This window comes from Drosophila simulans, chromosome 3L (genome assembly GCF_016746395.2).
Source record: "Drosophila simulans strain w501 chromosome 3L, Prin_Dsim_3.1, whole genome shotgun sequence".
In the NCBI taxonomy this organism is placed as follows: domain Eukaryota; kingdom Metazoa; phylum Arthropoda; class Insecta; order Diptera; family Drosophilidae; genus Drosophila; species Drosophila simulans.
This window is the reverse complement of record NC_052522.2, coordinates 9,337,130-9,364,832: the sequence shown is the minus strand read 5'-3', so window position 1 is coordinate 9,364,832 and position 27,703 is coordinate 9,337,130. Positions and strand designations below refer to the sequence as shown.

The 27,703-nt window shown below is 40.9% G+C and overlaps 4 protein-coding genes across 9 annotated transcripts in view; 1 reads left to right on the top strand and 3 right to left on the bottom strand.

Moving 5' to 3' along the window:
• The window catches only part of LOC6737452 (capon-like protein), a 45,422-nt gene extending 32,086 nt beyond the window's left edge, over positions 1–13,336 (bottom strand). For 2 of the 3 annotated variants that reach the window (XM_016171210.3, XM_039294294.1), the window contains exons 1-2: positions 13,056–13,336; positions 6,957–7,593 (exon numbers count right to left, since the gene is read on the bottom strand). In XM_016171210.3, the coding sequence (XP_016031221.1) occupies positions 6,957–7,058 (102 nt within the window). In that variant the 5' untranslated portion in view covers positions 7,059–7,593; positions 13,056–13,336. Of the gene's footprint in view, positions 1–6,956; positions 7,594–12,894 lie in introns of all 3 variants that reach the window. The other variant, XM_039294295.1, reaches the window with a different exon arrangement.
• A 2,933-nt stretch (positions 13,337–16,269) lies between these two features.
• On the top strand, positions 16,270–18,298 carry LOC6737450. The gene has a single exon (XM_016169855.3). The coding sequence runs from the start codon at positions 16,536–16,538 to the stop codon at positions 18,264–18,266; it is 1,731 nt and encodes a 576-aa protein (XP_016031218.1). The 5' UTR covers positions 16,270–16,535; the 3' UTR covers positions 18,267–18,298.
• A 3,300-nt stretch (positions 18,299–21,598) lies between these two features.
• On the bottom strand, positions 21,599–23,192 carry LOC6737449 (odorant receptor 67a). Of its 2 annotated transcripts, XM_039294370.2 has the most exons (5): positions 23,100–23,172; positions 22,320–22,631; positions 22,060–22,261; positions 21,849–22,004; positions 21,599–21,783 (listed from the first exon to the last, which is right to left on the bottom strand). In XM_039294370.2, exons 1-5 carry the CDS (start codon positions 23,129–23,131, stop codon positions 21,730–21,732), a joined length of 756 nt encoding a protein of 251 aa, XP_039150304.1. In that variant the 5' UTR covers positions 23,132–23,172; the 3' UTR covers positions 21,599–21,729. The 2 variants fall into 2 exon arrangements, with proteins under 2 accessions (XP_039150304.1, XP_002084285.3); XM_002084249.4 differs by having other exon boundaries at positions 22,320–23,192.
• A 1,408-nt stretch (positions 23,193–24,600) lies between these two features.
• LOC6737448 (odorant receptor 67a) lies at positions 24,601–26,298 on the bottom strand. 3 transcript variants are annotated; one of them, XM_016171207.3, is made up of 4 exons: positions 25,249–26,297; positions 24,993–25,194; positions 24,777–24,932; positions 24,601–24,717 (listed from the first exon to the last, which is right to left on the bottom strand). In XM_016171207.3, the coding sequence occupies exons 1-4, from the start codon at positions 26,058–26,060 to the stop codon at positions 24,664–24,666; spliced, it is 1,224 nt and encodes a 407-aa protein (XP_016031217.1). In that variant the 5' UTR covers positions 26,061–26,297; the 3' UTR covers positions 24,601–24,663. The 3 variants fall into 3 exon arrangements, with proteins under 3 accessions (XP_016031217.1, XP_039150303.1, XP_039150302.1); XM_039294369.1 differs by having other exon boundaries at positions 24,993–25,786; positions 25,863–25,940; XM_039294368.2 differs by having other exon boundaries at positions 24,993–26,298.
• Positions 26,299–27,703: the final 1,405 nt, after the last annotated feature.

The following is a 27,703-nucleotide window of genomic DNA, read 5'->3' as shown; positions in this document are numbered from 1 at the left end:
ACAGCAACCATCTTTTGGCAAGCATTTTCAGCATTAATGTTAAAACGACGACAACCTCCTCCATTTGCCTTTTTCCTCTGAAGTGGCCATTCCGAAGGTTAAGGCCCACGCACTCAGTTGAACATTTTCATCTAGGGTACACAATTAATTTTCCAACAAGAATGTATAGGAATACATGGAAACACTTATATTATGAAACTCAATAGATTTGTTTTTACGAAGTGGTCGATATTTGTTCATTGCCCTTTTTAATATGTTTTAAATAAACACAAAGGCTGTTCTGCGAAACAATTATCTCAACAGAAATGTATTTTGAAAATCGTGTTCTTGTTGGCACAAATTAATTTTACAACCATGAACAAAAAACAAACGCAAAAACATTTATATATTTCGTTGGAAAATTAGCACTTGGGTATAAAATAGATCTTACAGAAATAATATAATTTATTCAAATTTCAATTATTATATTATAACACTATATATGATTGAACGCAGCTGTAGATACAATTAAAAATCTTTTTCTTTGGCCCAAGAAGCGCATATTTTTTATCCAAATACAATTGTACCTAATTATTGGCCATAAAGTTGATTTAAGCAGTTGACTGGCGTGCCACAAAAAAGCCATCCAGCAGTGCCCTTCCATTTTAGTCCGCAATCCTCCATCGCTGCACTCCATCCACCAACCTCCATCGCTGCCCCATGACGCCAATCTCTTTTTGTGGGTCTATGGCGGCAATGTCAAAGGTCGCTGTGAATGGTGGCACATAATTGCACTTGACAGCAAAACGACAGCAAAGGCAAGAGCAGTAGCTGTTGTAGCTGTATCTGTATCTGCTGCAGTAGCAGGAACAGTCGACAGTCGCTGAGATAAGGAAAAGCCAAAGCCCAGGGAAAACTGTGAAAGATCGCATAGCGAAATGAATTCAATTGCAGTTTTTCCGATGGCTGCAGCTCTCGTTGGGTTGTCACTGATTAGACTGTGGAGTAGGGAAGCTCCCAGCTCCCGGCGCTTTTGATGCAGCGGCACAGATAATTTTCCATCTTTTTTTTATTTTTTTGCAAGAATGAATGAAACGTGAGCGGCGGCAGTTAACGAGTCTCTGCTGCAACCCTTTTTCGATTTGCTTCTGGTCGGAATGGGAAAATTGGCAGAAAATGATCGGAGATCGCTTGTCATTACCAAAAAAACAAAGATGGAAGAAGTGGAACAGGCAAGTCGCGAATTCGGGATACCCTGTTTCTAATACTTAACATATAAATATAATTAATTTTGGCTAATTAAAATATATGCATTTTACATTCATTGGATTGGTAATGAGATCGAGCTCGAATATCGCTGATAAAAGGGGGTAACAGCTCATGACTCATCCAATATACCCTTTGTTGCACAGAGTACTGGGGCATCATAATATTGAACCCAGGCCGCATTCGATTGTGCTGCTTCATTTGCTTTGTTTGGGCCACGGCCAAGCCCAGTTGGCCAGTAAACAGCAAACAGCAAACAGCTGTCAGCAGCTTGGGAAAGGGTCGGTGTTCGATGTTTGGTGGTTATGGGCCTGGTCTAGAAAACGCTTGGAAAGAGCGTGCCACGGCAGCTGGCGTTGCAACTTCCGCCATTGAGCGCTTCGCTAGGCACCCGCAACATCGCTGGCCGGGCCAACAGTTTGCACATTTGCGTGTGCTACCAATTTTGGCCAGAAACAGGGATGGCTGTCTAGTTGGGAGTGGGTGAGAAAGCATTCTCCTCGACGGCGGCTGCAAGAGCCTGTGCGCCTGTGCCTGACTCATTGGCAGTCATTGAAACTCGTTTGCCTCAGCTGCGCCAGGTGTAATTGCGAAATTCGAGCCAATTTGCAACAGAAAATTGTGTAATAGATAATAAATGAGCTGAGTGGAGTAGAGCATGTGCAGCATTCATGGCCCAACGATCAGCGTTGTCGATTGGCCACCGCTGTATGAATGAATGAATCATCATCATCATCAATGAGCTGGCAAGCGACACCCTAGATAAGCCAAACCAAAGTCCGCAAGTCCGGACAAGTAATGGCCACTTAATCCTTGACGACCAGCATTAATGTGGCACTTGACACACATTAAACGCGAATACAGCCGCAGAATTATGGCCCAAAGAAGCTCAAGTAGGTGGCCAATAATGTCCCCATCCTACTGGCGGTGCTAAGCCAAAGTGGAGTAACCCAAAAGCAGAACGGTTGTATGGGGGGCAGAACAAGAAAAATCGATTAGCTCAGCCAAGCAATCAGTTCAGAAATGAGCGGAATGAATCTGTAATAATCAAACAGAATTGGAAGAGGAATTGGCTAAAGAAGAGAGAACAAAAAAAATGGAGAGGTATCACGACTTGGCCCCACACCCCATCGAATTCAAATGAATCCCCCAGTCAGTCGTTGATTCCACCAAATGGAAACCATTTCCGCACACTCACACTCACATCGATGAATATCCTTTTAGAGGGGCGCCAGAATCAAGCCATAAAAGCATTTAGCCGATAATTTGCAATGAATATGATAAACCCAAAGCCATTTGTTGGGCCAAAGGAAAATTACATTTTCCGCCATTGGCCTTTATTATTTTTATAGCACTTTTAAGTAACTGAAGGAAAATATTGAATTTTTTTTATTATTGGACTCCAGCCGCAAATCGATGCAGAGCAGAGAGAAGCGGGTATGGCATTAAAAATTTATTGTGCTCCATACACCGTATGCATAAAGTCCAATTTCGATGGCGACAGCTTGTTTGTTTGCATTATGCGGATGTTATAGGCAACCGCCAAATGCATTTTGCCACCACAAGAATAATGAGAAATCCAGGGATCGGAAGCTGGAAACTGGATGGAGACCAGCCATTTGTTGACTATGCCATACGGGGATGCCATTTTCCGCAGATGAGCTGCGAATTGAGCAAAAGTGCTGGCCATAAAATCGGTGCTGCGGTGAGGCGTGTTAATTATCTCATGTAAACCCGAACCAAATTGGCAAATGGCGCAATGCCAGTGAAGGAAAATCCAGCGCTAGAACAAATGTTTATCAAGATATTAACGAGCAAATTGAACTTTACACAAAAGGTTAAGCAAACACGAGAACGGAAATGCAGAAAAAAAATAAAAAAAAAGTTCACTGAAATCTATGAAAAGAACTCTTTAAGAAGGCACATAAAAGGCAAACTTCTGGTGCGAAAAGGACTCTCGAATTTTATTTGCATTTTATGACTCATTTTTCACGCCCTCCTCGGAGGGCCTGCTGGTGTCAGTTGCGGCTGATAAAAGCCAGGACCAGTAGCAGAACGACCAGGACCCAAGTTAAATTGCAGGCCGCATAATCCTTTTTGGGCCGTCGTCCCTTTTGTCGCTGCCAATATAATTTATATGTAGGAGAAATGCTTTTGAAATGCCCACGGCCTCAACGGAAATGCCAGATAATTGAAATTGATATATGACGAGGCACCACAAGCGGAGTATCTGTCCTCATGTTTCCAGAGCTTCTAAAAACAAAACGAGGTCTGCCTTTGCAGATAAACAGAGCAAGAGCAGCAAGAACAGCGGGTGGATGGGACTATATTGCGTATACGCCCTGTCTGTACGGCATTCATAATTTTGCGTACACATGGAAAATGGGTAAACACAACACGAAGCGAAAGGAAAACTGAGGAAAATCCAAGGCACACACACACATTCGTAGCACGTGGACCACTGGCATGTGTGGCCGTCTCCATTTTATTTGTTTTTTAATATTTTTATGTGCCCCCGTATTCGCCAGTATTTTTCTTTTCTTTCGATTTATTTTTCGGCGCGATTTTCCTTGGTTTTTGTTCGGTAAAAGTGGAACATATGCGCTTCACCTTCGCCTTAATTAATATTATTTTGTAAATAATAATTAATTTTACCTCGAGCGTAGCTATTTTCATTCCGAAAATAAAAATAATTTCCCATCGTGGAAAATGAAAGATGAACATGATTTCATAGTTTATATTTTCCGAGAGACCGTTCCGCGCGATGAGAGAAATGATAATTAACATGATTTCTATATGGACCGGAAATTGAATTTTCTGGAATGGATATCGAATCTGAATTCTCACTTCTTTCTGTTATTTTAAGCGGCTCCAAGCGAGGAAATGTCCGTTGCCTGCTCCTTTTCAGATAAATAAATAACAATTTTTTGGCCGAAATTTAAACCCCTTTGGATTTGATCCAAACCATCAGCGTTATTCCACTTTGCTCAAATAATTGATGAACCAAAGGGCCATAAATTCCCCATACGCATGTCGGAAGTTGTTGAGCTCAAATAAATCGACTTGAATCGGATGCAATCGTATAAATATTTCATAGGACAGCAGTATTGGCCAAAATCACGGGCAAAAATCCGTGTTAAGCATACGCCGTGTTGCCAGGCGCCAAACAAACAAACAAACCGAAAAAAAAATACATATAAAAGTGCGAGGAAAACAAAATTTCGGGCGCCGGTCGTTTTGTGCGTGTGAGAAAATAATTTATACACCTTTTGAAAGATTTATGCAGCATGGCTCTGGGGCTCCGGCAAAAATCGCGAAATCAAAGCGTGAAATTCAATTAATCTAAGCAGTAAAGTCGATGGCGAAATCCCAGAAATCCCCATACGATATTCCAGGGCTTCAGGACACTCTATTCGTTAGCACTCGTTAGTTGGCTCTTGGTGATTCATAACTCGCATAATTCGCACTGGACACTCTGACAGATGAATCAGATGAATCAGATGAAGTTTCGCCGCTGACACAGCACAAAAATACATATATGTATATTTTTTTTTTTGGAAACTGCAGTGGGTTGGGCTCTTTTGGGCTGTTCATCTTATTTGGGTTAGCCATCGAGTGTATATGGCAAATCGCTAACGGTAACGGGTATATTCACCGTTTGGGCCAAAAGCGAGTCCCAGCCAAAAGCCAAAACAAACAAACAAACAAACAAACGACGATGCCAAAACAAAACTGAAGCTGCAGCCGAAGCAAAAGCAAAATAACAAACAAAGCGAAAACTGCAAAAGCGTAACAGAGTGCACAACTTTTTTTTTTAGACTTTTTCCCGATGTTTTTGCTTATGGAAAAATGCAAATAATAGTGGAGTTTTTCTTTTCTGGATGGTGGAAGTTGAGCGGCGGCAGGGAACTAAGAGCACGTGCATGAAAATGCAAAGAAAAACCAGCTCTGCACAAGAAAAATATTCCATTGTTAATGTTACTCATACTTTTGGGCATTATAGTTGACTTTGAATGGGATATTTTCATGCAATAGTTTGGAAGCTAGAACTTCCTGATATATTTTCCCATTTCATCATAAGCTGACAGCAATAAAATATATGTGTAAATTTCATTTTATTTTTTAGTGCCATAATTTTAAGTAGCTGTATGTAAATACCTAATTTTCAGTGTATCACTTCAACAGTTGTCAAAGCATAAATGTTTGCTGTAATTTTGAGCTACCTCCGCCTTTCGGAACGTAAAATCGAGTGGATTTAATTGGCACTGCAACTGCAACTGCAACTGCTGCACAACTGCAAGTGCAATGCCATGCCACACAAACAAAATTATGCAAAATACCAGGCTCACTGCCGCTTTGATAACGAACCAATTGTTGCCTGGGATACGTGAGAATGATGCGACTAATGTTGCAGATGATTTGCATACAAGGTTTGGCCAAAGTCAATGGCCGAACGAACAAAAGGCCCTCATGACATGAACTTGCCACATCTACCCATCTCACACAAATTTTCCCTGGGCAATGTAACCACCTTTCACTGGAGCGCCCAAGCTCATCAATCTTGCAGGCAAAATTAATTGAAATTTTGGTCAACCGCATGTAGCTGATCGAATCAAAGGCAAAATCAAAAGAACAATAATAGCAATAATAACAATAACAACAATAACAACAGCAACAGGAGCAGCTGGGCATACAAACAATTTCCACACATTGAACAAAAATAATAAACAGAAGAGGATAGCAAAACTTCGAAGGCAGAAAAAACGCACACAAAACTAAACAAATGCTCAGAATGCGATGCTGTATAATTGAACACGATACCCAGACAATCGTACACAAATGGAAATTTTGTTTACAATTTTTACCCCCCTATATAGTTTTATATACACATATATATAAGTATATATGTATATGTCAGCATAAATAACAAAAACAAACCAGTTCTGTAATTGTGACAGTTGACTAACTCTTTGCGTGGAAAACTCTTTATTGCCGCTTCCGTCAACCGCAGCAGCATTGAAAAATGCTGAATATAAATTAAACCAACTACACTACAAAAACAAAATATGGCAAACAAATTTAATTGCATTTACAAATTGTGTAGAGCAGCTTAAACGCTCAAATGTCACAATCGTAAAATTGGAAATTCAAGATGTTTGAATGATTTGTTTGAATTGTATCTCTTCGTAAATTTCGAAAACTGATGCAGAGAAGATTCCGATTTACACAATGCGAATTTCACAGAAGAATGTAAACAATTCTGCGGAAGAAGATCCCAGCCAAACAAGCAAATAATATATATTTAGAAATCTAAAAACATGCAAGTGAATGATATTTAGCCAAAAGTAATTCCACAATAAATAATTTCGAATGAGATACTTCATTTAACTCAAATCTGGCTAGTAAATATTATGAATATTTGGTAAGCAACGAAATATCACTAAAAATAAATTAAATAAGTAAGTAAATGATAGTAAGCAAGCCCGTTATAAAAAAAATAAAATCTTGTGTAGAAAGTGCTTCAAAAGTTACTGATCTGTTTTAAATTTGTGCGCTTTCAAAGCTGTTAATGGTTAAAACTATGCATATAGTTAATTTATTGAAAAATAAAAACACTTCGAAAAGCGATAGATCTCTTTTTAAAGAAATACTCCCATAGACAAGTAGCCCAATCCAATCCAACCCAAAAATAAATAGATTCCATGACTCACCTTGGCCTGAAATGTGATGCCGTGGAAGAAGGCCTGCTCGGCGTGCAGCGGCACCCGCAGATCCTGGTCATCCTGGACCAGATCGTACGGCGTCGACGGCATTCTCAGATAGTTCAATAGCACCGATTCGGACCACTTGTAGTATCATGAAATGGTTTTCATCTTCCTCGTGCTACGCTTTTGCAGCTGATGGCGCAATTGCCATAAAACGCCACTTGGCCGACGCTTTGGCTGCTGATTTTGGCTGCTTGGATGCTGTTGCTGTTGATGGCCCTGTATCTGAATCTGTGTCGGCTGATTCAGATTCAGATTCGGAATCGGATTCGGATTCTGGTTCGGATTTAGATTCAGATTCGTATGCTGCTGGCTGCTTCCGAGTTGGCTCATGCAAATTGTGGTGGGGCGACGAGCGCTCAGTGATTGATTTGCTATTGCTATGGCTCTGTGCTGTTGGCCAAAACCCTCCGAGTACCCGAACCGCCTCTTGGCCAAGTTGAGCGCTCTTGCTTAATCTCAATTTATGAGCTTGCGGTTACTGTGATGCTGCTGGCAAATTGAATTGCGTCAGTTGGATTCTTTGGCCGTACTGCTGCTTTTACGTTGTATTATGAAATCGCCAGAGACTGCTGCGGTGTATCTGCAAGTGGAAAGAAAACAGATACAATATCCGTGATGAAGAGGTAGAAAAGTAGAAAGGCATTATTGGAGCCCGACTCTGCTGTAATCAAACGACGCCTAATCGCTGTGACTTCGTCTATCCATCGATCTGTCTATTAAAGTGAGTCATTAACTGAATGGTTTGAGTCAGCTTCGGGTTCGCTGGAAAGCAACAGCATGCTAATCACGAGCTTTAATTGACTCACTCACTAGTCGAGCTCGTGGTGCGATGACACCGTTCCGAATCGAATTTTGAATTGGTCTTTCGATTCGCATTGGAACTTGGACGCCAGCCCACCTACCTACACACACGTGTCGCATTCGAGCTTTGAATTCGTAATTTGATTTCTTGCTCAGGAAGTGTCTGCACTTTAATTCAGTTCAGCCGATGAAATACAATATTGCTTATTTTCACATGGTTATTGTGAGACGCGTCAATACGTTCATAAAGTTAATTTAAACAGACAACTACAGTAATACGACCCTATGATTAAATTTATTTTTCTATTTCCAAAGATTTAAGACATGGCTATTTTAGGTGGTCTATAAGAAAAGGTTATTTATAGTGACTTGCTAGATATGAATATGTTAATAGTGTGCACCTTTCACTATATTAAGTGCCCACTGTAAGCAAACACAGCCAAACTGTAAGCTCAACTAGTGATTTTTTGCTGCTTGGTCTCTTTGTTCGTCTCTTTAAAGTGACGTATGAATTTACAGGGAGTCTGCACTTTAATTAGACATTAAATATTTATATTCACAACTTCGCTGGCATTTTGTTAGTCTTTTTGTTATAGTTTTAAATCAATATTAAACAAAAGCCGGCGGGGTAATTCCGTTTTAATTATTCAGTGTTGTCAGACCAAACATATTAAATTCGGTTGGTTAAATCTTTGTTGAAACTTGATAGTTAAGCTGCTTAATGTGTACTATTTTATTCTGTTTTTATTATAGACTTTAATTTAGCGTTTAACTCTTTTTCTGTACTTTTTCTTATTTCTATTCTTTCACTCTTACAAATGATTTTATATATAATTAGTTCCATAAATTGGCATCGCAATAAATTGGCATCGCAATGACCCCGTTAATTTTGCATAGATTTAAATTGTGCTTTTTGATGATTCAAATTGTCAAAAATCGCACAAATATTGCTATTTGGAATTATGAATAAAACGGATTAGAATAATATTTCATTTTTGATACAGATCAACACTTAGTTAAGATTTATTTGCTCTATAGTCACAGCTTTCATTTTAGTGAGTGTTTAATATTTTCGATTTTCTCATGGCCCGATTGAGCCGCTTAATAAGTTTATAAGCACCAACAAAAGTTTGAACTTAACGTCAACAGCTGGTTAGCATCCCCGTCTCTTTCCCACCTCCTCTTCCTGTCTCTTTCAACCCGCTGTCTTGTGCTCTTTGTGCCGTCTTTGTCTTTTGGAGCCTCCCAGTTGGCGGAGTCAGTTGAAAGCCGGGCCAGAGGGTCACGGACGTTTACGCGTGTAAATGACAAGGCAGCCAAAGCGCAGCTCCAATAACAACAAAAAGCATCGGAAACAACTACAAAAAAATTACAACAAAAGTGGCAACAAAAACAAGGGGCCCAGAGATGACTTTAGTTGTTGCCTCGTTTGTTTATCTGGCTCCTTTTTTACTTTTTTATTTTTGCAAAGTCTCGAATTGCTTGGCAATGTCTTCTCTCCAGTGAATAAATATGCTGAGCCAACTTTTTAAACCCATGCCCCATCTCTTTCACTTTGCACATTGCCTCTTTGTCTCGCATTAAGTTATCAATTTGGGTGTCGATTGAGTTCAAATTGCCAGCAGCTGATACCGCCGAGACCCACTCCGTCCACTCCGATATCGGATTGGATTGGAATCGAATGGAGGGCATTGGGTTGAGGCTGGCCGCCAGTTGACACTTTTCGGGGAGCGACATAAATCAGCTTTGTTTTGAGGTCAGCCTGCATTCAGGCGGGGATTAGGAAGGTGTAGACGCTTGACCCGTGGAGTTTAGCCTAATGGGGCTTCTGTTTGGCAATTGTTTGAGTTCAGATTGTTGATGGCTTGAAAGGTGAATAAATCGAGGAATTTCTATGTTATTTCTAGGAACTTTTTCACCAAGTACATCTGTTGATTTGTTATTTTAAAACAAACTTATTTTTTGTACTCTACGGGCTTACAAGCACTTATCTCAAGTTTATTCAAGTAGAATAGAGCTTTCCAGAAAATTTACAAATTTCCTTTGAAGTTCTTCACCTCCCATTGTTTCTACTTTTGAAGCCCTTTGCCTTGCTCCATATACTTCCTTGCCTTCCTCCGACCAAAAGTTCAATGTTCGTTCGCCCACAGGCATATATCATCGTGTTAGGAGCTAGATATATGTGTGTACGTAGCTACCTTAGCTCCTCCGCCATTTTGTGGCCAAACACACACAGATACACACTCCTACTTATATGGACAATAAGGTTCAAGTACCTCAAGAAAGCGGGCTGCACATGCGTCGCACTAGACAAAAAGCCAGCCAGCACTTAAGTTGCCCAGCACTTAGCACCCACCTCCATCAGTGCCACGCCCCTGCCGCCCACTGGTGGTGCAAGCAACAAACTCGAACCTCCATGCTACGCACGTCGCTCTTCGGATTCTTCTACCTTCTATCTTCTGGCGAACGAGCAGCTATCGGTTTCGCATTGTTCGGCGACTCGTGCTTCTTGGCACTGCACTTAGAAAAACAGGAGGGTGTTTCTTTTAAACGCTTCAAATTAAACAAAAGTAATTATTCTTCTAGTAAATAGATATGTTTAACCGAAGATCACGGAAATACTTTCTCAACATTTGTTGTCAAGTGCAACAACTTCTGTCATCTCCGATTTGTTCTTGCGCCCGCGCAGCAACAACAAATGCAACTGCAACATCTACTGCCACTGCAACTGCAACGCGTCTGCGCAGCCAGCTGAAAATAAAATGGAAAAAAAACTCGAATCGGCTGCAAGTGAATGACTTGGCGAGCCCTGAAAGGCGTGCTTCTTGGAAAAGAAGCAATCGAGAGCCGAGAACCGGTTTTGGACTGGGAGCCGTATTCCGATTCGGAGTCAAAGTCTTGGTAACTTACACGCTCACTTCCTTTCCGGTTCTTGCAATATATGTACGAGTTATAAATATATACGTATGTACAGATATCTGAGCAGATATTGGCCAAAAAGCGAGTGCAAGCGGGATGGCCAGCAAACAAAGCCCCACTGCAGTCAGCTGCAATTTGTGGCCGTTTTTCAAGTTTTGCACTCGAACTTGCAATTACGTAGCAGCGAATGAAGCGAATCGCTTGCCAGCTTTTGTCATGCCCCAAACGAATCGAAAAGAAAAAAAAAAAATGTAAAAAGATATTTACTGCGCAGTCGCAGCCTCCGCGGTTGCAGTTGCACTTGCCGCAAGCAGTTGTTGCCGAGCGGATTATGCAAGAAAAAACGAAACTGGTCGCGGACTGATTGGTATTTTGAGTATTTTTTTCGGGAAAACTTGAAAGCAAAAATTGCCAAGTTCCCGTGCTGGTGGCTCCCTGTTTGTTATTTTCTTTAATAAACAGATGAACAACGGCAATTAAACAGATACCGATGGCTAAGAAAAGCCAGCTGCGTTGTCTCCGTTTTGGCCAAGAAAGTCCGGCTGCGAAGGCATCAATCTTGTTTTCGATTTCACAGAAACTAACTGCCTGCCGGAGACGGGGCAGAAAAAAAAGGCAACTTGCTTCGCCTTAGAAACTCGGGAGATGGCCAGAAGATCCCGATCTGCCGACTGGATTGTTCTGTTCTGTGTGTCTCGCCATTGTCGTTTTGGCCACATACATGTACACACATATATTTATGAGGCAGACATCCCAGACATCTGGGGAAGAAGCAGAGAAGTCGGCTGGGCGATGCAAAACTTTTTGCCTGTGTATCTATAAGATACATTTTGTTCAAAGAGCGAATGGACGTGTGTGCGTTTGTTGAGCGCCTATAAATAGCAGCAGGCGGCCAACCCCAACCCCCTTCCGCAACGCACCTCAACAAAATTTTTTGGTTTAAACCAAAAAAAAAAAAAATTCAAACATAAATCTGTTGGGCAAAACAGCGATTGCCAAATCAACTGGGAATGGCGGGGCTAGAATTGAATTTTTACTTTTTTCGGGAAATTCATTCACTTTGGCGATCATTAGCTAAGCGTTTTAAGCCCCAAGATACCATAAAATATAGCTCTAAAGACTTGGACTAACCTTGAAACCGAACTTTGCCATAGTAAGCATATTTTAAACTAAAAGATATTAATGATCAAACAAAGAGAGAAGAGAGCAGACAATCGAAATGTTGGTGGGTCAGTTATCAGCAATTTTGTCATTGCCCTGAAATTTATCGTTTATTATGCGTCTGCCTCGCCGGTTTCCGTGTCAGTATGCATTCGTGTGTATCTTGCAGATGCATTTCACCAGAATCAGAATGCTGCGTTGTAAGCGGCAATCAAACAGTTCTCGTACCAAAAAAAAAAAAGAATGTATATAATTTATATGCATATGTATTGCTGTTATTGTTGGGCAATAAATTATAAAAATAATAAACACGCTGGTGGCCGTATTCCGCGTCTCATTTTGGCACACATTCAACTAATATCTCGCCAGATCTGCACTGCAGCCCAAAATGTATCTAGAACGCAAAGCGTCGCGTAATCAGTTTTTTAGCTGCGACCTGCGAAAAATTCTCATCTTCACTAGTTTTTTTTTCAGAGTCTAAGCGAAAAACTTTCCATTTCTTTGGCGGCGTGGGTGGTTCGAATAGTTCTCGAATGTCATCGGAAAGTGGGGACTCACCGCTATAACTTCTTTTTTTTGTTTATTCGGGTATTTAGTTTCACAGACACCACACGCACACACAAGCACACAGTGAACACCTACGGGTATTTAACAGGTCTCGGCTCGTCTTCGGTTCTTTTATATTTTGTCTTAATACCGCTTGGTGATTTCGAAAATTAACTGCCAATTCTCGGAAGACGAGGCTTTTCTACCTATCCAAAGCTCTCCAGCTGAATGTTAATAAACACAGTGTTGTTTGAGTTTGGTTTTTTCTTTCTATTTTTTTAGTGCGAGAGTTGGCGCCGACTTGTTGCTATGTTTGTTTGTGGAAGATTTTTTTTTCTACCACGGGAATGAATATTAAATAACTTTTTTGCCAGTCTGCTGCTTTACACTGTTTATACCCTTTTTATTTTTTTTTTTTTTTTTGCAAATCACCGTTTATTTTATGCTTGCTTACTTTCAAAACGGAAATGGTTAGATTATGATCGGGTAGAACTTCACTTTCGTCACGAACATAAAAAATGCCAGTGCAGAATTGAATTGGGAATGCCGTAAAACCCGTTTTCGAGAATGCAGCGCACGATAAATATGGATATAAGAATACCAATAGCTTAGTACCTTATGTATTTTGGATGGGGGGGTGGGCTATGTATGTTGTTGAATTTTAAATATTAACGGATATTGACTCGAATTACGTGCGTGTGCAACGACGAAACCGATATGCGACCGTTACTTTTGGATTTTTTCGAAAATACAACCGGTATTCAGAACTTTTCACGCTTTTCGAAGCGACGTCAGACAAACGATGACGTTGCGTATACGTATACGCTGGTGTCTGACCACAAAGAACGCCGAACAACAACTGCGGCAGTTCGGCCGTTTCGTTTAGCAGAAAAGCACTCTGGCGTAAACAGGGTGCTTTTCCGGAAAACCAGTTCTCGTCGCTCTCTTAGCCAACGCTCTTAGTTTGCGCTCGGCAATGCTCGCTCTCTGCGGTAACGAAAAGCGAAAGCCGTTGGCCAATCAAATCGATTCAAATACACGTGCTCGCTGATGATTTTCTGCGGAGTGGGCCAAAGGGGCTAGTGAAGTGCGAGGGGGAGCATGGCCCAGCGTTTTGGCCAAGTTTCTCTGTTTTGGTTTTTGTGCCGCCAGAGTCTGTGGCCCTCTTCCAATCGCCTTGTGAAGATGTGAAGACAGCCACAGGGTAAACATGGTCAAACATTGTCAAACACGGCCAAGCACACAAGGGCTTTTATTGAGGAGTCCGGTTGAGCAAACATGGGAAAAGGATTTAAAATTGAAACACCAACTTTATAAAATTCTAATTGCATTATTGAAATAAGATATTGAAGCAAGCAAACTAAACTAACAAGCAGTTCGCAGTAAGAAATACTACATGTTTTTCATTTAGGCAAATAGTTATTCAGAAAACAATTTTAAGGAATTGTTTCTTTTAGAACTTCCCTCTTTCAACCTTAAGTTATTTACACTGAAACCAAATTTATGTTACGTTATGATATGCTATTAAAATATAACATTATACGTTTATTTTTATTGAAGCATGAATCTTGAAAGCCAAAAAATACCTATACTAACCCTTTCTAACTAGAACATCCCAACAAATTGCCATTCTTAGCACAAACGTTTATCAGCACAGTCCACCGGGACCCTCTAAATTTTCCCGAATCAAGGTTGACAACTAAATTCTCGGCATACCGAGAGTAACCCAATATATCGGTGGTTTTTGGAGACAGCCACAACCTGAGCTTGTTGACAACTCAGTTGGCATATCAGCGAGTATTCACGCATAATTCGTCCTTTTCCAGCGGATCCTGTGCGTGCGGTTGTGCTTGTGTGGGTGTAGAAATTGTATTCATGGGAAAATATGCAAAAGCATGAAGCCGCAATCATATGAAGGACTAAAGCTGAGGAGACCGCAGAAAGGATGACAAACAAGGGCAAACTCGAAAAGGATGCGGCCCGGTTGTCAGGCAAACGACACGGAACGCAGACAGATGAAGCAAGGATACGGATGCCTCCATACTTCTGCCAGTTAGCCGCATTAGATGCCAGGATGTGCCAGGATACGGAATGCGGTCAAGGATTCGAGCGCGACTTGGGCGAGATGCTCAGAGAAAATGCATTCGAACTGGGCAAATATTTGCAGTATTTTAATTACTTTTTTGTCCAGAGTTTCTGCAACAGTGGCACCGGAATAGAGATTGGAAATTAAAACAGGCGAGGAACAAGTTCAAATGGCTGTCGCCGTATTCAGATACCAAAACCCTCAACCTCCCCCTCCAGTTTCACCACTTTTTTAATTAAAAAAAGCGCACAACTGAAAATGGCGCCCGCAAAACGGCGAACAATTTCACACAGCTTAACGTGGCCAACTTTTGCGGGCTGGCCAAACTTTAAAATGCTCCCGAGTCACAGATCTGTTAAAGCCATTTCCCGAAAGCCGTTCAATCATGGCAAGTTTTCCCCCTGTGGCCTGTGTCAATTTTCACTTAACACATTGTCGAAAAATCTTAAGCAACCCTACTTAGGCAATCCCATCAACAAGGATACGGCTTCGGGTTTCAAGTGGTTACGAATACAACAAAAATAAAAACTTTTCCATTTTCCCGCCCACCTTTTTGGCCAACTTTTCAAGGATGAAGCATCGAGTGAGCAGGTTTAAAGCCAAATCAATTAATAACTTTTCCCAACGCACACACATCTTTTGCCATTCGAGCAGCGCCTAAAAGCACGCTCATTATTTTCTGCATAAATTATATTACGATATGGAGGCGAAAGCCATTTGACATAAAAATTTACTGCACATGTTGTGCGATGAACAAGATGAGCAGACACGAGGCGAACTTGATAAGCTTCAGGATGAAACCAATAAATTTATTGTCGCACAGAGTCCTGGGTTTGGCAGCTGCTTTTTTTTTGGGGAGAGGAAGCTCTCGTCCTTTGTGTTAACGCTTCGTTAAGTCTGCGTTAATTTATGTGGGCGTGGCCGCCTGTAGGCCAGAAGCCAAATGACTTTGATAAACCAAATTGTCTAGCGCTAGCCTCCTGGGGAAAAGTTGTAGGCCGTTAAATCCGTCTTAGCCGGAGAAATCAATCAGCAAAGCAAATAAATACAATTAATGTTACATTACGCATACGCCGTGTTGCACGGCTACAGAAATATCCTTGAGTCCTCGGGAAAGGAGGTCGTGTGTTAAAATTTATGCCAAGCAACAATTCATCGCAACTTTATGCATGTCAACGATGACGACTCCGAGGAGCAGGAAATGAAAGGCTCGTCTCGACTTTATGCAAAAGCACGAAATAAGAGCAGACGAGTGAAATATGAATAAAAAAGGGAAAATCAAATATGCACTCGCGTGAAAATTAATGCGACACGCTCCTCAAGCAGCTCGCACTTGACTCGCTCAGCGCATTTCCCACTCCACACTCGCATTTTCCCACATTTAACTTGCTTAATTGAGGGAAAAGTAGGAGCATAATGAAGAAGCTAGCAGGCGGAAGTGGTAAGAACTTGTTGAAAACTTGATGAACAGTTTAGAGTTATGGCTTGTGGCTTGGCTAAAGTTAAAACAATACATAATACAAGCTAAGCAATTATTAATTTTGCAAGAGGTATCAATCTTCAGAATGCAATAAATATTGTTTGCAAACCGCAACCGGTATCAAAATCAATTGCAAACAAGCTTAATGGAGTCAAAAGGATGAAGGTACATCCGTAAATGCAAATTCACCCGAAAAACAGTGAAGGCAATTTGGCGAGGCATTTAGAAATGTTCAAATATTCCGACCAAGGCACAAATCATTGTGAAATATTCAACCGGAGATGGAAATAATTGACGCCCACTCACCCATATTTCCTCTACCCCCGAGTTTCCTCAACTTATAATTGAGCCCGTAAGTAGGCACATTTAAGCCGTAAAACTTAATGCTAATGACGCCCATTTTTCAATGCCCTGCAATCCGTAGTCCATTAGCGAGCCCCCAAATCATTTGTAACCTCCGCTAATTAGCGTTTATTTGAGAGATAATGTCCAACCTGCCCGGTTTGCCAGCCAGCCATTCGGCCAGGATATGTGGCCCATACTGGTTCCAGTTTTGCTGCTCTTCAACGAGACAAGTTGGCTCAACCCAATCCTGGCCAGCATCTACAAGGATAGGCATCACGAAACGGTCCTTCTGCTCCAGCATAGCCAGCATTTCGATGCATCTGGCTTGGAGAGATTTCCCTGGCCGGTTTTCAGTTTCAACGAACAGATGGACTTCTATGTGCGGGAAAACTACAACAGTGAAATGCTCGTCCTTATCTGGCAAACCGGAAATTCGGACTGGGACTTGGATTTGTGGCAGGCTCTCGACCGGAGTCTACTGAATATGAGGAAGGTGAGGGTGTTGCTATTGAGGAAATGGGAGAAAATCCCAACGGCTGACGTTGCCGCTGCCGCTGAGCACCTGCTCTTCCTTCATGTCGCCGTAATTGGACAGGGAAATAGGATATATCGACTGCAGCCCTACGCTCCCCAAAGTTGGCTGCAAGTGGATGCCACCGTATCACCCATCTTCATCAAGGTTCGAAACTATTTTGGCAGATATATAGTAACTCTGCCGGATCAATTTCCACCCCGTTCGATTGTATATCGCAATCCGAAGACAGGTGAACTGCAAATGACGGGCTATGTATACAAATTTCTTTTGGAATTTATTCGTATTTACAACTTTACGTTTCGCTGGCAAAGACCCATTGTACAAGGTGAGCGAATGAATCTGATTCTTTTGCGGAATATGACCCTCAACGGCACCATTAACTTGGCTATAAGCCTCTGTGGCTTTGAGGCACCCAGTGAGTTGGGTGTTTTCTCGCATGTATACGATATGGAAGATTGGTACATAATGGTTCCGCGGGCCCAGGAAATTTCCATCGCCGATGTGTATGTGGTGATGGTTGGCGGAAAATTCCTAATCGTTCTGATTATTTTCTACTTAATTTTCACTATTTTGGACACTTGTTTTGGACCTCTATTGCTGAAGGAGCGTGTGGATTGGTCGAATCTGCTGCTAAATGAACGTATGATATCGGGAATTATGGGACAGTCATTCAATATGAGGGCGAGGAATACAATCAGTTCGAAGGTCACCAATGCTACACTTTTTCTACTAGGATTGGTTCTGAGTACCCTATATGCGGCACATCTTAAAACGCTTCTAACCAAGCGGCCTACATCGCAACAAATCTCCAACTTTAAGCAGCTTCGGGATTCCCCAGTTACCGTGTTTTTTGAAGAAGCCGAACGTTTTTACCTAAAAAATGCATGGGACCGACCCATTCGCTACATCAAGGATCAGTTGCATTTTAGAGAAACCGTGGAATATAATGCACTGAGGAGCGGTTTGAACAGATCGAATGCCTTCTCCGCTTTGACATCCGAATGGCTGATTGTGGCCAAGAGACAGGAGCTCTTCAAGCAACCGATTTTCACGGTTCAGCCGGAGTTACGGGTCATCCAGACTAGTGTCCTTCTATCGCTGGTCATGCAGTCGAACTCCATATACGAGGATCATATCAACGATCTGATCCATCGAGTTCAGAGTGCCGGTATCGTGGAATATTGGAAGCAACAAACCCTGCGCGAGATGATCACCATGGGCATGATCTCACAAAAGGATCCATTTCCATATGTTGCTTTCCGAGAATTCAAAGTTGGCGACCTACTTTGGATTTGGATCCTGTGGGCCAGTTTTTTGTTCATGTCCTCCGTCATATTTCTGGGTGAACTTTTGGTTAATTGCTTTATTAGCAAACCTTAATTAGGAAGTAAACACCCCATTAAAGATTACAATTTATGGCATGCAAACGTTTGATTAATTATAGGTACATGACCTTAAATTAGCCACCTGATTGAACTTTCATTTGTGTGAACTCTAATTGGTTCATTATTCATTTTATGCGCCTATGAATAATCGTTTATGTTTATTTATATAATTTGAAATTAAATAAAATATTGCTAAAGAAATATATTATCAGTTTATTTGATTTACTTGGGATAATCTGCAATTTAATAGCTTATATCTGTTAGATTTCCAGAGCATGTTTAAACATTGGTTTGTGATAGCAAGAAATAGGATAGTTAAATACCCCCCTTGACCCGCTGAAACCCCACACCCATGGCCCGCATATTTTCCCAACTAACTAATGGTCTGCAGCACTTTCCCCACGTTGACATAAATCAAACATTTCGTCGGGATTACTTTCAAAAAATGTCACTCCCATGGCTGCCGTTGGCGTTGACGAGGTTTAAGCGTTGGCTTGGTTTTTGTTTTCGACATCGGGCCTCCTCCGTCATTCAATCATCCGGGCTTGGGTTACGGGTAGTACGCCCCCATAATTGACGTTTACGCCGGGCTTATCTTTAAGGGAATACAACCCGGCGAAATGGGGCAGACAAGCTGGATTTTCCGTTTATTGGCGAAGTAACGTGCGCATTATGGATGCCAAACGTGATGTTTATGGTAAAATCAATAGTGCAAGGGCTTTAAGACGAGCATCGTTGGGAAAATTCACAAAATAATGTTGCACCACCATCAAGCTGGCTGGCAGACAATCGAATTATTGATGCACTATAAGCGGCGTAAAATTTTTAATCAAGCCGGACAACAATGTGCCACGTAAACTGATTCCATGCCAACGCAACCCATATCCAGGCCCTTGACTAGTTGGAAATTTTCGCGTAATGCAATATGCAAATTAGCGGCTAGCGGGCATCGGACCACGCCCACAGCCCCCGGGGGCGGTCACTCCCCTAATTGAACCGCATTGCGAGGCTAATTGCAACAACGTCAACAGCGACAACAGTCGAATTTCGAAACACACGCACATTTTGTTGCCACTCGCAACGCGCTGCGTTCCTTCCTTTGATTTTCGGTGAAAATCGAGGGACACCAGCATTTTGAACATTGCATTTCAAAGTGGGCACTGTCGAAAATCTGAAAGAGGAAAATTCCATTCAGACAGCTCATATACGGACTCATTTGTGGGATTTAAATGGGGATTTTTAAACCAAACTACGAACCATTTATATTTTGTGCTGGAATATATTTGGAATCTTCAATATGGAGTAACTCTATAAAACCAGAATTAAAATGCAAACATCAAATTATAGCCTTAATTTAATAAAATTGTTTATTTATCCCACGAAACTCCGACTATACCCTTTATTCCACTTAACCAAAACATTACATTTCAATTAATTATGTACGGCGGAAAAAAACAATTGTTAATTGTAATTATTCAAGCCACAAAGTGGCCCAAGCGTTAAATTCATACTGTTTTCATCCGGAAATCTCCAGTGCAGCGCATTAAAGATGTGGAACAGACCACATGCCACATTAATTGAAAGTACCCGGGAAATATTTAAAATAATTTAAATGGATTCATTTAAGTGAAATGCAAGTGTTTATCGCAAGCAATTAAATTACTGAAAAAAAGTGCACTAAAATATTGCAACATTTTTTGGTTAGTTTGCTTCTCAAATTTCCTTTTGGCATTCTGTATTGCTCTCAACATTTTTGCTATTCGCATGCGAAATGCTGTCCTAAAAGTTTCCCTACATTGTTGCATTCAAGAGCAACATCTGAATAAATGTTGAATGCCTTCTGCATGGCCAAAGTTGAATGGCTAAACTTTTCCTGAACAGCAGGTGGGCGTGGCAGTCGCCCTCCTTGGTGGCCGTTGATTTGGCATTCGTTTGCATTTGTTTATGCAAATATCGCGTCAGCATCAAAAGAAAAAAAAACGGTCAGGCGTCACAAAAATTTGAATTCCAACATAAATTAATGCGGAATACTTTGTGTTTCCATTTAACTTTCGAGGGCTAATTAGTCGTGAATTCTAACGCACACTGTCATTTGCATAAATTTACAAAATATTTTGACGGAAGGATGCTCCTGCGGTCAGTGGGGAAAATTTACGCAACATTCATTTGCATTTGTTCTAATTATGAGCTGAAGCAATTAGCAGCTGAAAACTTTTCCGAGGCAGCTGAGCAAAAACAATAAACGGAAAATCAAAACAAGCTTAGAGAAAACACCTTTTTTTGAGAAAGGCGTGCCGGGGAATCCCTCCCAGAAACTGTCAAAAACTCAATCACAAAACTTTCATCTAAGCTGGTTGGAAAAGTTGTTGCTTTTAGTGGGTGGTTCCGATGGGGTATGGGGTATTTTCCCATTATCCCTCCCACCTGGGCTGGCATTATTAACAAGTTTTCTATATGCAAATCAGCTACAGCTCAGAACTTTCTATGAAAGCAAAACAAAGCAAAAGAGTAGACAATGTTTACTCACCCAAGGCCATTGAGTTTTTCCCTTCCGCCTAAAGTTGATTTTCCACTGGTTGCCAGTTTTCCATCAAAATGCGAAAGTAAGTGAAATTGATGAATGCTCTCTGGTGACAATGGAGTGCCTTAGTTGTCAGGCGGTCTAATAAATGGCACAGTCAGAACTGAGTTGGCGACATTTATCTAGCGAGTTCAATAAATTTAAAGCCGCAAAGAAGATACATATTTCTTCATAAGTTCCTGCTACAGTAATCCCCGAGCCGAGCTCATCTTTGTGACCTCTAAAGCTGCCCATTGATTTGTCACTGCCTGGTCTTAAGTCCTGTTCCTGGTCCATCCTCCTTGGCCATAAATCAATCCATGGAGAATTTTGAAAGCATTAAAAGCATTACAAAGAACGCCATTTCGTGGTTGTTGTACTTCTAGCGTGCTGCTGTCGCTGTCATGTCTTTGTCATGTTGAACAAAAGCCGCCATGGCGGCAGCATTACGTATACGCCCTATGGCCCAAAGCGGAGTGGAGATATAGGGACTCACACATGCAAAGCGACATTTCCAGGCAACCGAATGAATGCGAGAATGAATGACTGAACGAGTGAACGGGAGGGGAAAGTACGTACTATGTGGGAAACCTTGGGCCATCTTTTGTCTGCCCGCTTTTCCGCTTTTCCTCAGGCGGCTGTGCTCTTTTCGCCAGGCACTTGATTGTTTTCCATGTATCTCCTTGATGCCAACCATGTACACTGCGAAGAGATTCTGGTAACAATCGTTTGTATATCTTTTTTAAATATTTTTAATGCAATATTGATTGAATTTCTCTCCCATTTTTTAGCTATTATATTTTTGCTAAAAATTGGATTAATACTTTATTAATGCATTCTACTTTTTAATATAACGTGTTTACATATTTTGTATATGCTTAGTAATACATAGCAGCATTTATTGATACATAGTCCTTAAAGCGCCAAAGAACTTATACGACATGCCAAGAAACTGAAATACGTCCGAAATATTTAAATATATGCCATTCAATACTAGCTATAATATCGGGTACTTACGATGCTCATAGTAGAGAGGGATAAGTCCAAGACAATTGTGGCTTTTAGGCAAACTGGCTTCTGGGCTCGCATAGATATATAGATTAAAATTTTCTTGAATCGTTTGTCGGATCCTAACCAGTCCATATCGTATGCCGCATGGCCAACGTTTTCGCTCTAAAACATAAGGGGTTAGTTATACATATTTATGGAATAGATATTCTCAACAGACAGCATCTATTAACATCTGGCTGAAGGAGCAGAGGAGATAGACCTCAAACAGTACAGAAGTCAGGAGCAGCACCTGCTTGCAAAAATACTCGGGATTGAAATCGAGGGTTAATTGAAATCCCACCAGGCAGACGAGCAGCGCAGAGACAATAAAGTTTAGCAACAAGGGAACACCAAACACCTCATTCATCACATCGGTGAGCCTGAAAGGTAAATACTTTAATTTATGGAGAGGGTATATTTTTTTTATTATCAACCAACCGAAGTATATCAATGTGACTGGCGACTAGGGACTGCAACTTCTTCAGATCTTTATTAACTCCATTGGGCTCGTTAAGGGCTTCAATCTTAAATTCCCTGAGAACCTTGGCCAGTCGTTCGTAGTGCATGATGACCTGCAGGACCACAGCGAAGATCATGAGGTCACCGGCAATGGATCCACATGTAGCAGTATATCCGGCAAGCGATTGGTGAAAATAGGTTGGATAAAACAACCAGGAGTTGCGAAATTCCCACGGTTCGAGTTGGTAAAACGGCATAATCTGCTCGGCATCCGGATACTGGAGCAGCGTTCTTTGAACGAAGTATACGAATAAGGGAATTAGGGCGTGGGCGAAATACAAGATCGTGTAGAGAACACCAAATCCCTTTGTGTACATATGGCAGCGTTTCAGCCAGGACTTCGGAGCATATTCCTCCTGATCCTTTGCACTTGGCGACGGAAAGCAGGTCTTCAATTGGTTGACCAATGCGGTCATTTTTGGCTTTTGTTTCATTACAGCAAATATCTTGGAGAGACCTATGACCACAAAGGACACATAGCTCAATACGATGCAGCACTCGAGAAAATTTTCATCTTCGCGTAACATGTGTATCAGAGCCGCTACCTCGGCAAAAAAACTAAACACCATATTAATCACGTTCAACACAAAATATATTTGAAACCAAATAGTTTGCTTTTGGCCAGTTTCATAGGGATCAATGCCCAAAGTATTATAGAATTTCACAGCTAGCTTCAAAAAATCGTCGACTTCGACATACTTTTCTTCAGGAACTTCCGCGACGTTATCCATTTTTCAGATAAGAATTTTTACACTTATATTCAATTCGAATCGACTAAGCACTGATGGACACATGAAGGAAATTTTGGGTTCTTATAGGCCTTATAATGCAATGTATAATGCAATGAAGAAACCGCAAGATTTTCAGGACCTTGATTGGCTTACACCGAACCAAAAGAATTTACAAACGAAAATCAGTATCGGGATATAGCAAATTTTATGGAGTACTTATTCAAATTTTATTAATAACATCAGGTAATTAAAAATTAGTATTTTGATATAATTTTATGTTAATAATAAATTTATCCTAATAATAATAACTTTTGTATAAGTCTTCCCCATTAATATTAATAACGTTTACACATGCCTACTTAAGTGGCAAAACAAAGGACAGCAATTGTTGGTTAACCACATACATCAATTATCTGAATTGCTAGGTATCTTATATTACCACAACTTACGATCCACTTTACAAAATACACCTGCTAACTAAGTATATAGTAATGGTACAATTTAAAATGGGTAAAGTGCTTCTAGGCCTATTCAGAATCGCATATGCACGTATTATATGTATGCCGGATTTTTTCCAGTGCTCTATGACGACGTAAAACGAGCTCGTGTCAGACATCCTTGAGGCTCCTTTGCTCATTTATATGCATTTGGTCCGAAGGACACAATATCGGCAGATATTTGCTTGAGAGCGTAACATTATTGTTTCATATCCGAAAGGTCAGCAAATGTCTTTGGCAAAGATTGGATTGCATGCATGTGACATACAACCAGTATTATAGGAGGTATTAGGAACGAAATGGAATCCGAAGCTGAATCCGAACCAAAAAAAGCGAACAGCCTTAAGGCAAGTGGGCATCCTATGGAAGCTGATGAGATAAATTCGTGTTCTTGACACTGCACCCCACCCTAGTTCATTGCCATTAACCCCCGCTATATATATATATATATATGAAAGACAATGGTGTTAAGGAAATCAATCCCTCCGAGAAACTGTCAAAAACTGAATCACAAAACTTTCATCTAAGCCTATGAGAAATGGTGATACTCTAGTAGAGTGTTACGATGGCATCTTCTGAACTGAGTTAGCGCCATTCATCAAGCAAGTTCAATAAATTTAAAGCCGTAAGGAAGATACATATTTCTTCAAAAGTTTCTGCAATCGTAATCCCCAAGCCGTCCACATCTTTGTGACCTCTAAGGCTGTCCATTGATATGTCAATGCCTGGTCTTAAGTCGTGGCTGCTCGTCCTGTTCGTGGAAAAGCATATCCTTGGCCATAACTCAGTCAATGTAGATTTTCGAAAACATTAAAGCATTGCAAAGATAGCGTGGTAGTTGTTTTCTAGCGTTCTGCTGTCACTTCGTCATGTTGAACTAAAGGCGACATGGCGGCTGCATTACGTATACGCCCTGTAGCCGAGACGGAGTGAAAATAGGGGGACTCACAGATTGTAGAAAAAAAACATTCCTTCTTATTGATTGATACTTTTTTAATATTACTTGTTAACATAATAAATATATACTAAGTAAATTCATTGATACATAGTCCTTATAGCGCAGAAAAATTTATACGACATGCCAAGAAACTGAAAAGCGTCAGAAATAAATTATATATTGGATAGTACCTATAATCTTTCGAACTTACGATGGTCATAGTCGCAATGGATAAGTCCAAGACAATAGTTGCTTTTAGGCAAACTGGCTTCTGGGCTCGCATAGATATATAAATTAACATTTTCTTGAATCGATTGTCGGCACCGGTCCAGTCCATATCGTACACCGCAAAGCCCACGTTTTCGCTCTAGAAAATATTGATTAGAAAAAAGACCGGATATTTATAGAATGGATATTCTCAACAGACAGCATCCATTAACATCTGGCTGAAGTAGCACAGGAGATAGATCTCTACCAATGCGGAAGTCAGGAGTAGCACCTGCTTGCAAAAATACTCGGGATTGAAAGCGATAGTTAATTGAAATCCCACCAGGCAGACGAGCAGCGAAGATGCCAAAAAGTTTAGCAACAAAGGAACTCCAAAGACCTCGTTCATCACATCGGTCAGTCTGAAAGTTAAATAGTTTAATTTATGGATTAAGCAAGCATTTTCACCAAGCAACCGAAGTATATCAATGTGATTAGCGATTAGGGACTGCAACTTTCTCAGATCCTCATTAACTCCATTGGGCTCGTTAAGGACTTGGAGCTTAAACTCCCTCAGAGCCTTGGACAGTCTATCGTAGTGCATGATGACCTGAAGGGCCACAGCGAAGATCATTAGGTCACCCGCAATGGATCCACATGTAGCCGTATATCCGGCGAGCGTCTGGTGAAAGAAGGATAGATAAAACCTCCAGGAGCCGTGCCAATTCCAAGGTTCCAGTTGGTAAAACGGCAAAACCTCCTTGACCTCCGGCAACTGGAGCACCACACTCTGAATGATGTATACCAACAAGGGAATAAGGATGTGGGCGAAATACGTAATCGTGTAGAGACCACCAAATCCCTTTGTGTACATATGGCTGCGATCCAGATACGACTTCACAGCATATTCCTCCTGATCCTTAGCACTCGGCGACGGAAAACAGGTCCTCAATTGCCGAACCAAACTGGTTAACTTTGGCTTCCGATTCATCACAGCGCATATCTTTAAAAGTCCTGTGACCACAAAGGACACATAGCTCAATACGATGCAGCTCTCGAGAAAATTCTCATTATCGCGAAAAGTGTTTACCAGGAACGCGATTTCAGCAGTAAAGGCCAGCACAACGTTAACCACGTTCAATACGAAATATATTTGAAACCAAACAGTTGGTTTTCGGTCAGTTTCATAGGGTGATATGCCCATGACATTGTAGAAAATTACAGGTAGCCTCAAAAAATCATCGACATCGTAATGCTTTTCTTTTGACTCTTCCGCGACGTTGGCCATTTTATCTAATAGAGCCCTATTTTTAAAAATGTCCACTTATTTTCGATTTGGCTCGTCAACACACTGATTTCCGCAGGTAAACAATTTGGGCTTTTATAGGCCCATAACGGCTTTACAGAAACCGCAAGATTTTCTTGACCCTTAATGACTTACACGTTTTTTATCGCAACAATATTTATTGCTTACCCACGTGCCTGCTTTGAGGACAAAACACAAGGACCACCATTATTGGTAGACCAACTGCATCCATTACCTTTCCCACAACTTACCGCCCACTTCCTAACCCGTATATTTCTATATTAAGAATTTACTAAGGTTTACAAATTGCAATGGCAAATGTGGTTTTCAGGCCTACTCGCAGTCGAAGAAGTGCATTAATTAATCTTATTATAGAGCCATATTGATAGTGCACTTTGGCATACATCCTTGAGACTCCTTTGCTCATTTATATGCATTCGTTAGATATTTGCTTAAGAGCGTAACATTATCGTTTCATATCCGTAGGGTCAGCAAATGTCGTTGGCTAAGATTGGATTGCAGGCATGTGGCACACAACATGTACCACAAGGAGGCATCAAGAACGAAATCGAATCCGAAACAGAATCCGAACCGAAACAAGCTTCATTTCGGTTTCATTGGCGGGCAAAACAAGTTTGACAGCTCTAAGGCAACTGGGCAACTGATAGATACAGATGAAGTAAGTTGGGGTTCTCGACTCTGCATCCCGTCGAAGTTCATTGCCATCATCCTATGAAAAGAAAAGAGGAGGGAAACACGATATATACATACATATATATTTATATATGGATGTATATAAATGGGAGACGTTGGTGGAGCGTTGAAAGTGAAGATGCAAATTGCTGTCGCTATCAGCGGGCTTGAACTTGCGGAACAAGTTTCGGTTCTATTCAGTCGGATAAAAGTAAAACCTAAAGATACAACTAGATGCGCTGGCCCCACGCCGCCGAACTTTTCACATGCATAAATCGTATGCAGTCGTGCGAATTAAATAAAATGCCAGCTGCCATTATCCCCATATCGAACCCACATAAATTGATGCTTGCTGCTGCTGCTGCATCGTCACAAATAAAACATTCATTGGATTGACATTTTAAAATGCTTTCCATGCACACGGGCTGCCATAGAAACGGAGTGGTTGGCAAATGAAAATGGTACCGAAAATGGAAATGGAAAATGGTCGAAAATATGACAATGGAAAATGTATCTTTGCCATTTGAAATGGCATTGGGTGACCGCTGCCGCGGCGAAATGGCTAGAATAAACTTTATTTAAAACCTTTGTTATACGTTTCCTGGGATTATTAACTGCTAATTAGCCAAATGATGTTTTCAATTCATTTGCGGAAGTGGCGAGTGTTGCTGAATTTGCGAGCCAATTCACCGAATGATTGCATGCGGAACAATTGCATTTATATATTACTTTTCAGATATACATACTTTTTGTCAGCGCTCAGGAAATTATAGTTGTTTAATCTCTTTTTGCATATTTTTGATTTTCCAGGAATCTAGCAACATTATAATGTGAGTAATTTATATTTCATAAACTAAATTTTAGCATAGATATTTTTGATGAGTTTAAATTGCGGTGCAGACTCGTCAATTTATTTAATTAGTTTTTTGAGC

What these genes read in the sequence shown, in the direction of transcription:
- LOC6737449 (XM_002084249.4), bottom strand. Translation starts at nt 23,131, where the DNA reads ATGGATAACGTCGCGGAAGTTCCTGAAGAAAAGTATGTCGAAGTCGAC. An exon ending in AGTCACATTGATATACTTCG is followed by an intron (nt 22,262 to 22,319) that starts GTTGGTTGATAA and finishes TTTACCTTTCAG; the next exon opens with GCTCACCGATGTGATGAATG. An exon ending in GCCAGATGTTAATAGATGCT is followed by an intron (nt 22,005 to 22,059) that starts GTCTGTTGAGAA and finishes CTTATGTTTTAG; the next exon opens with AGCGAAAACGTTGGCCATGC.
- LOC6737448 (XM_039294368.2), bottom strand. Translation starts at nt 26,060, where the DNA reads ATGGCCAACGTCGCGGAAGAGTCAAAAGAAAAGCATTACGATGTCGAT. An exon ending in GCCAGATGTTAATGGATGCT is followed by an intron (nt 24,933 to 24,992) that starts GTCTGTTGAGAA and finishes AATATTTTCTAG; the next exon opens with AGCGAAAACGTGGGCTTTGC. An exon ending in CCATTGCGACTATGACCATC is followed by an intron (nt 24,718 to 24,776) that starts GTAAGTTCGAAA and finishes GACGCTTTTCAG; the next exon opens with TTTCTTGGCATGTCGTATAA.
- LOC6737450 (XM_016169855.3), top strand. Translation starts at nt 16,536, where the DNA reads ATGTGGCCCATACTGGTTCCAGTTTTGCTGCTCTTCAACGAGACAAGT.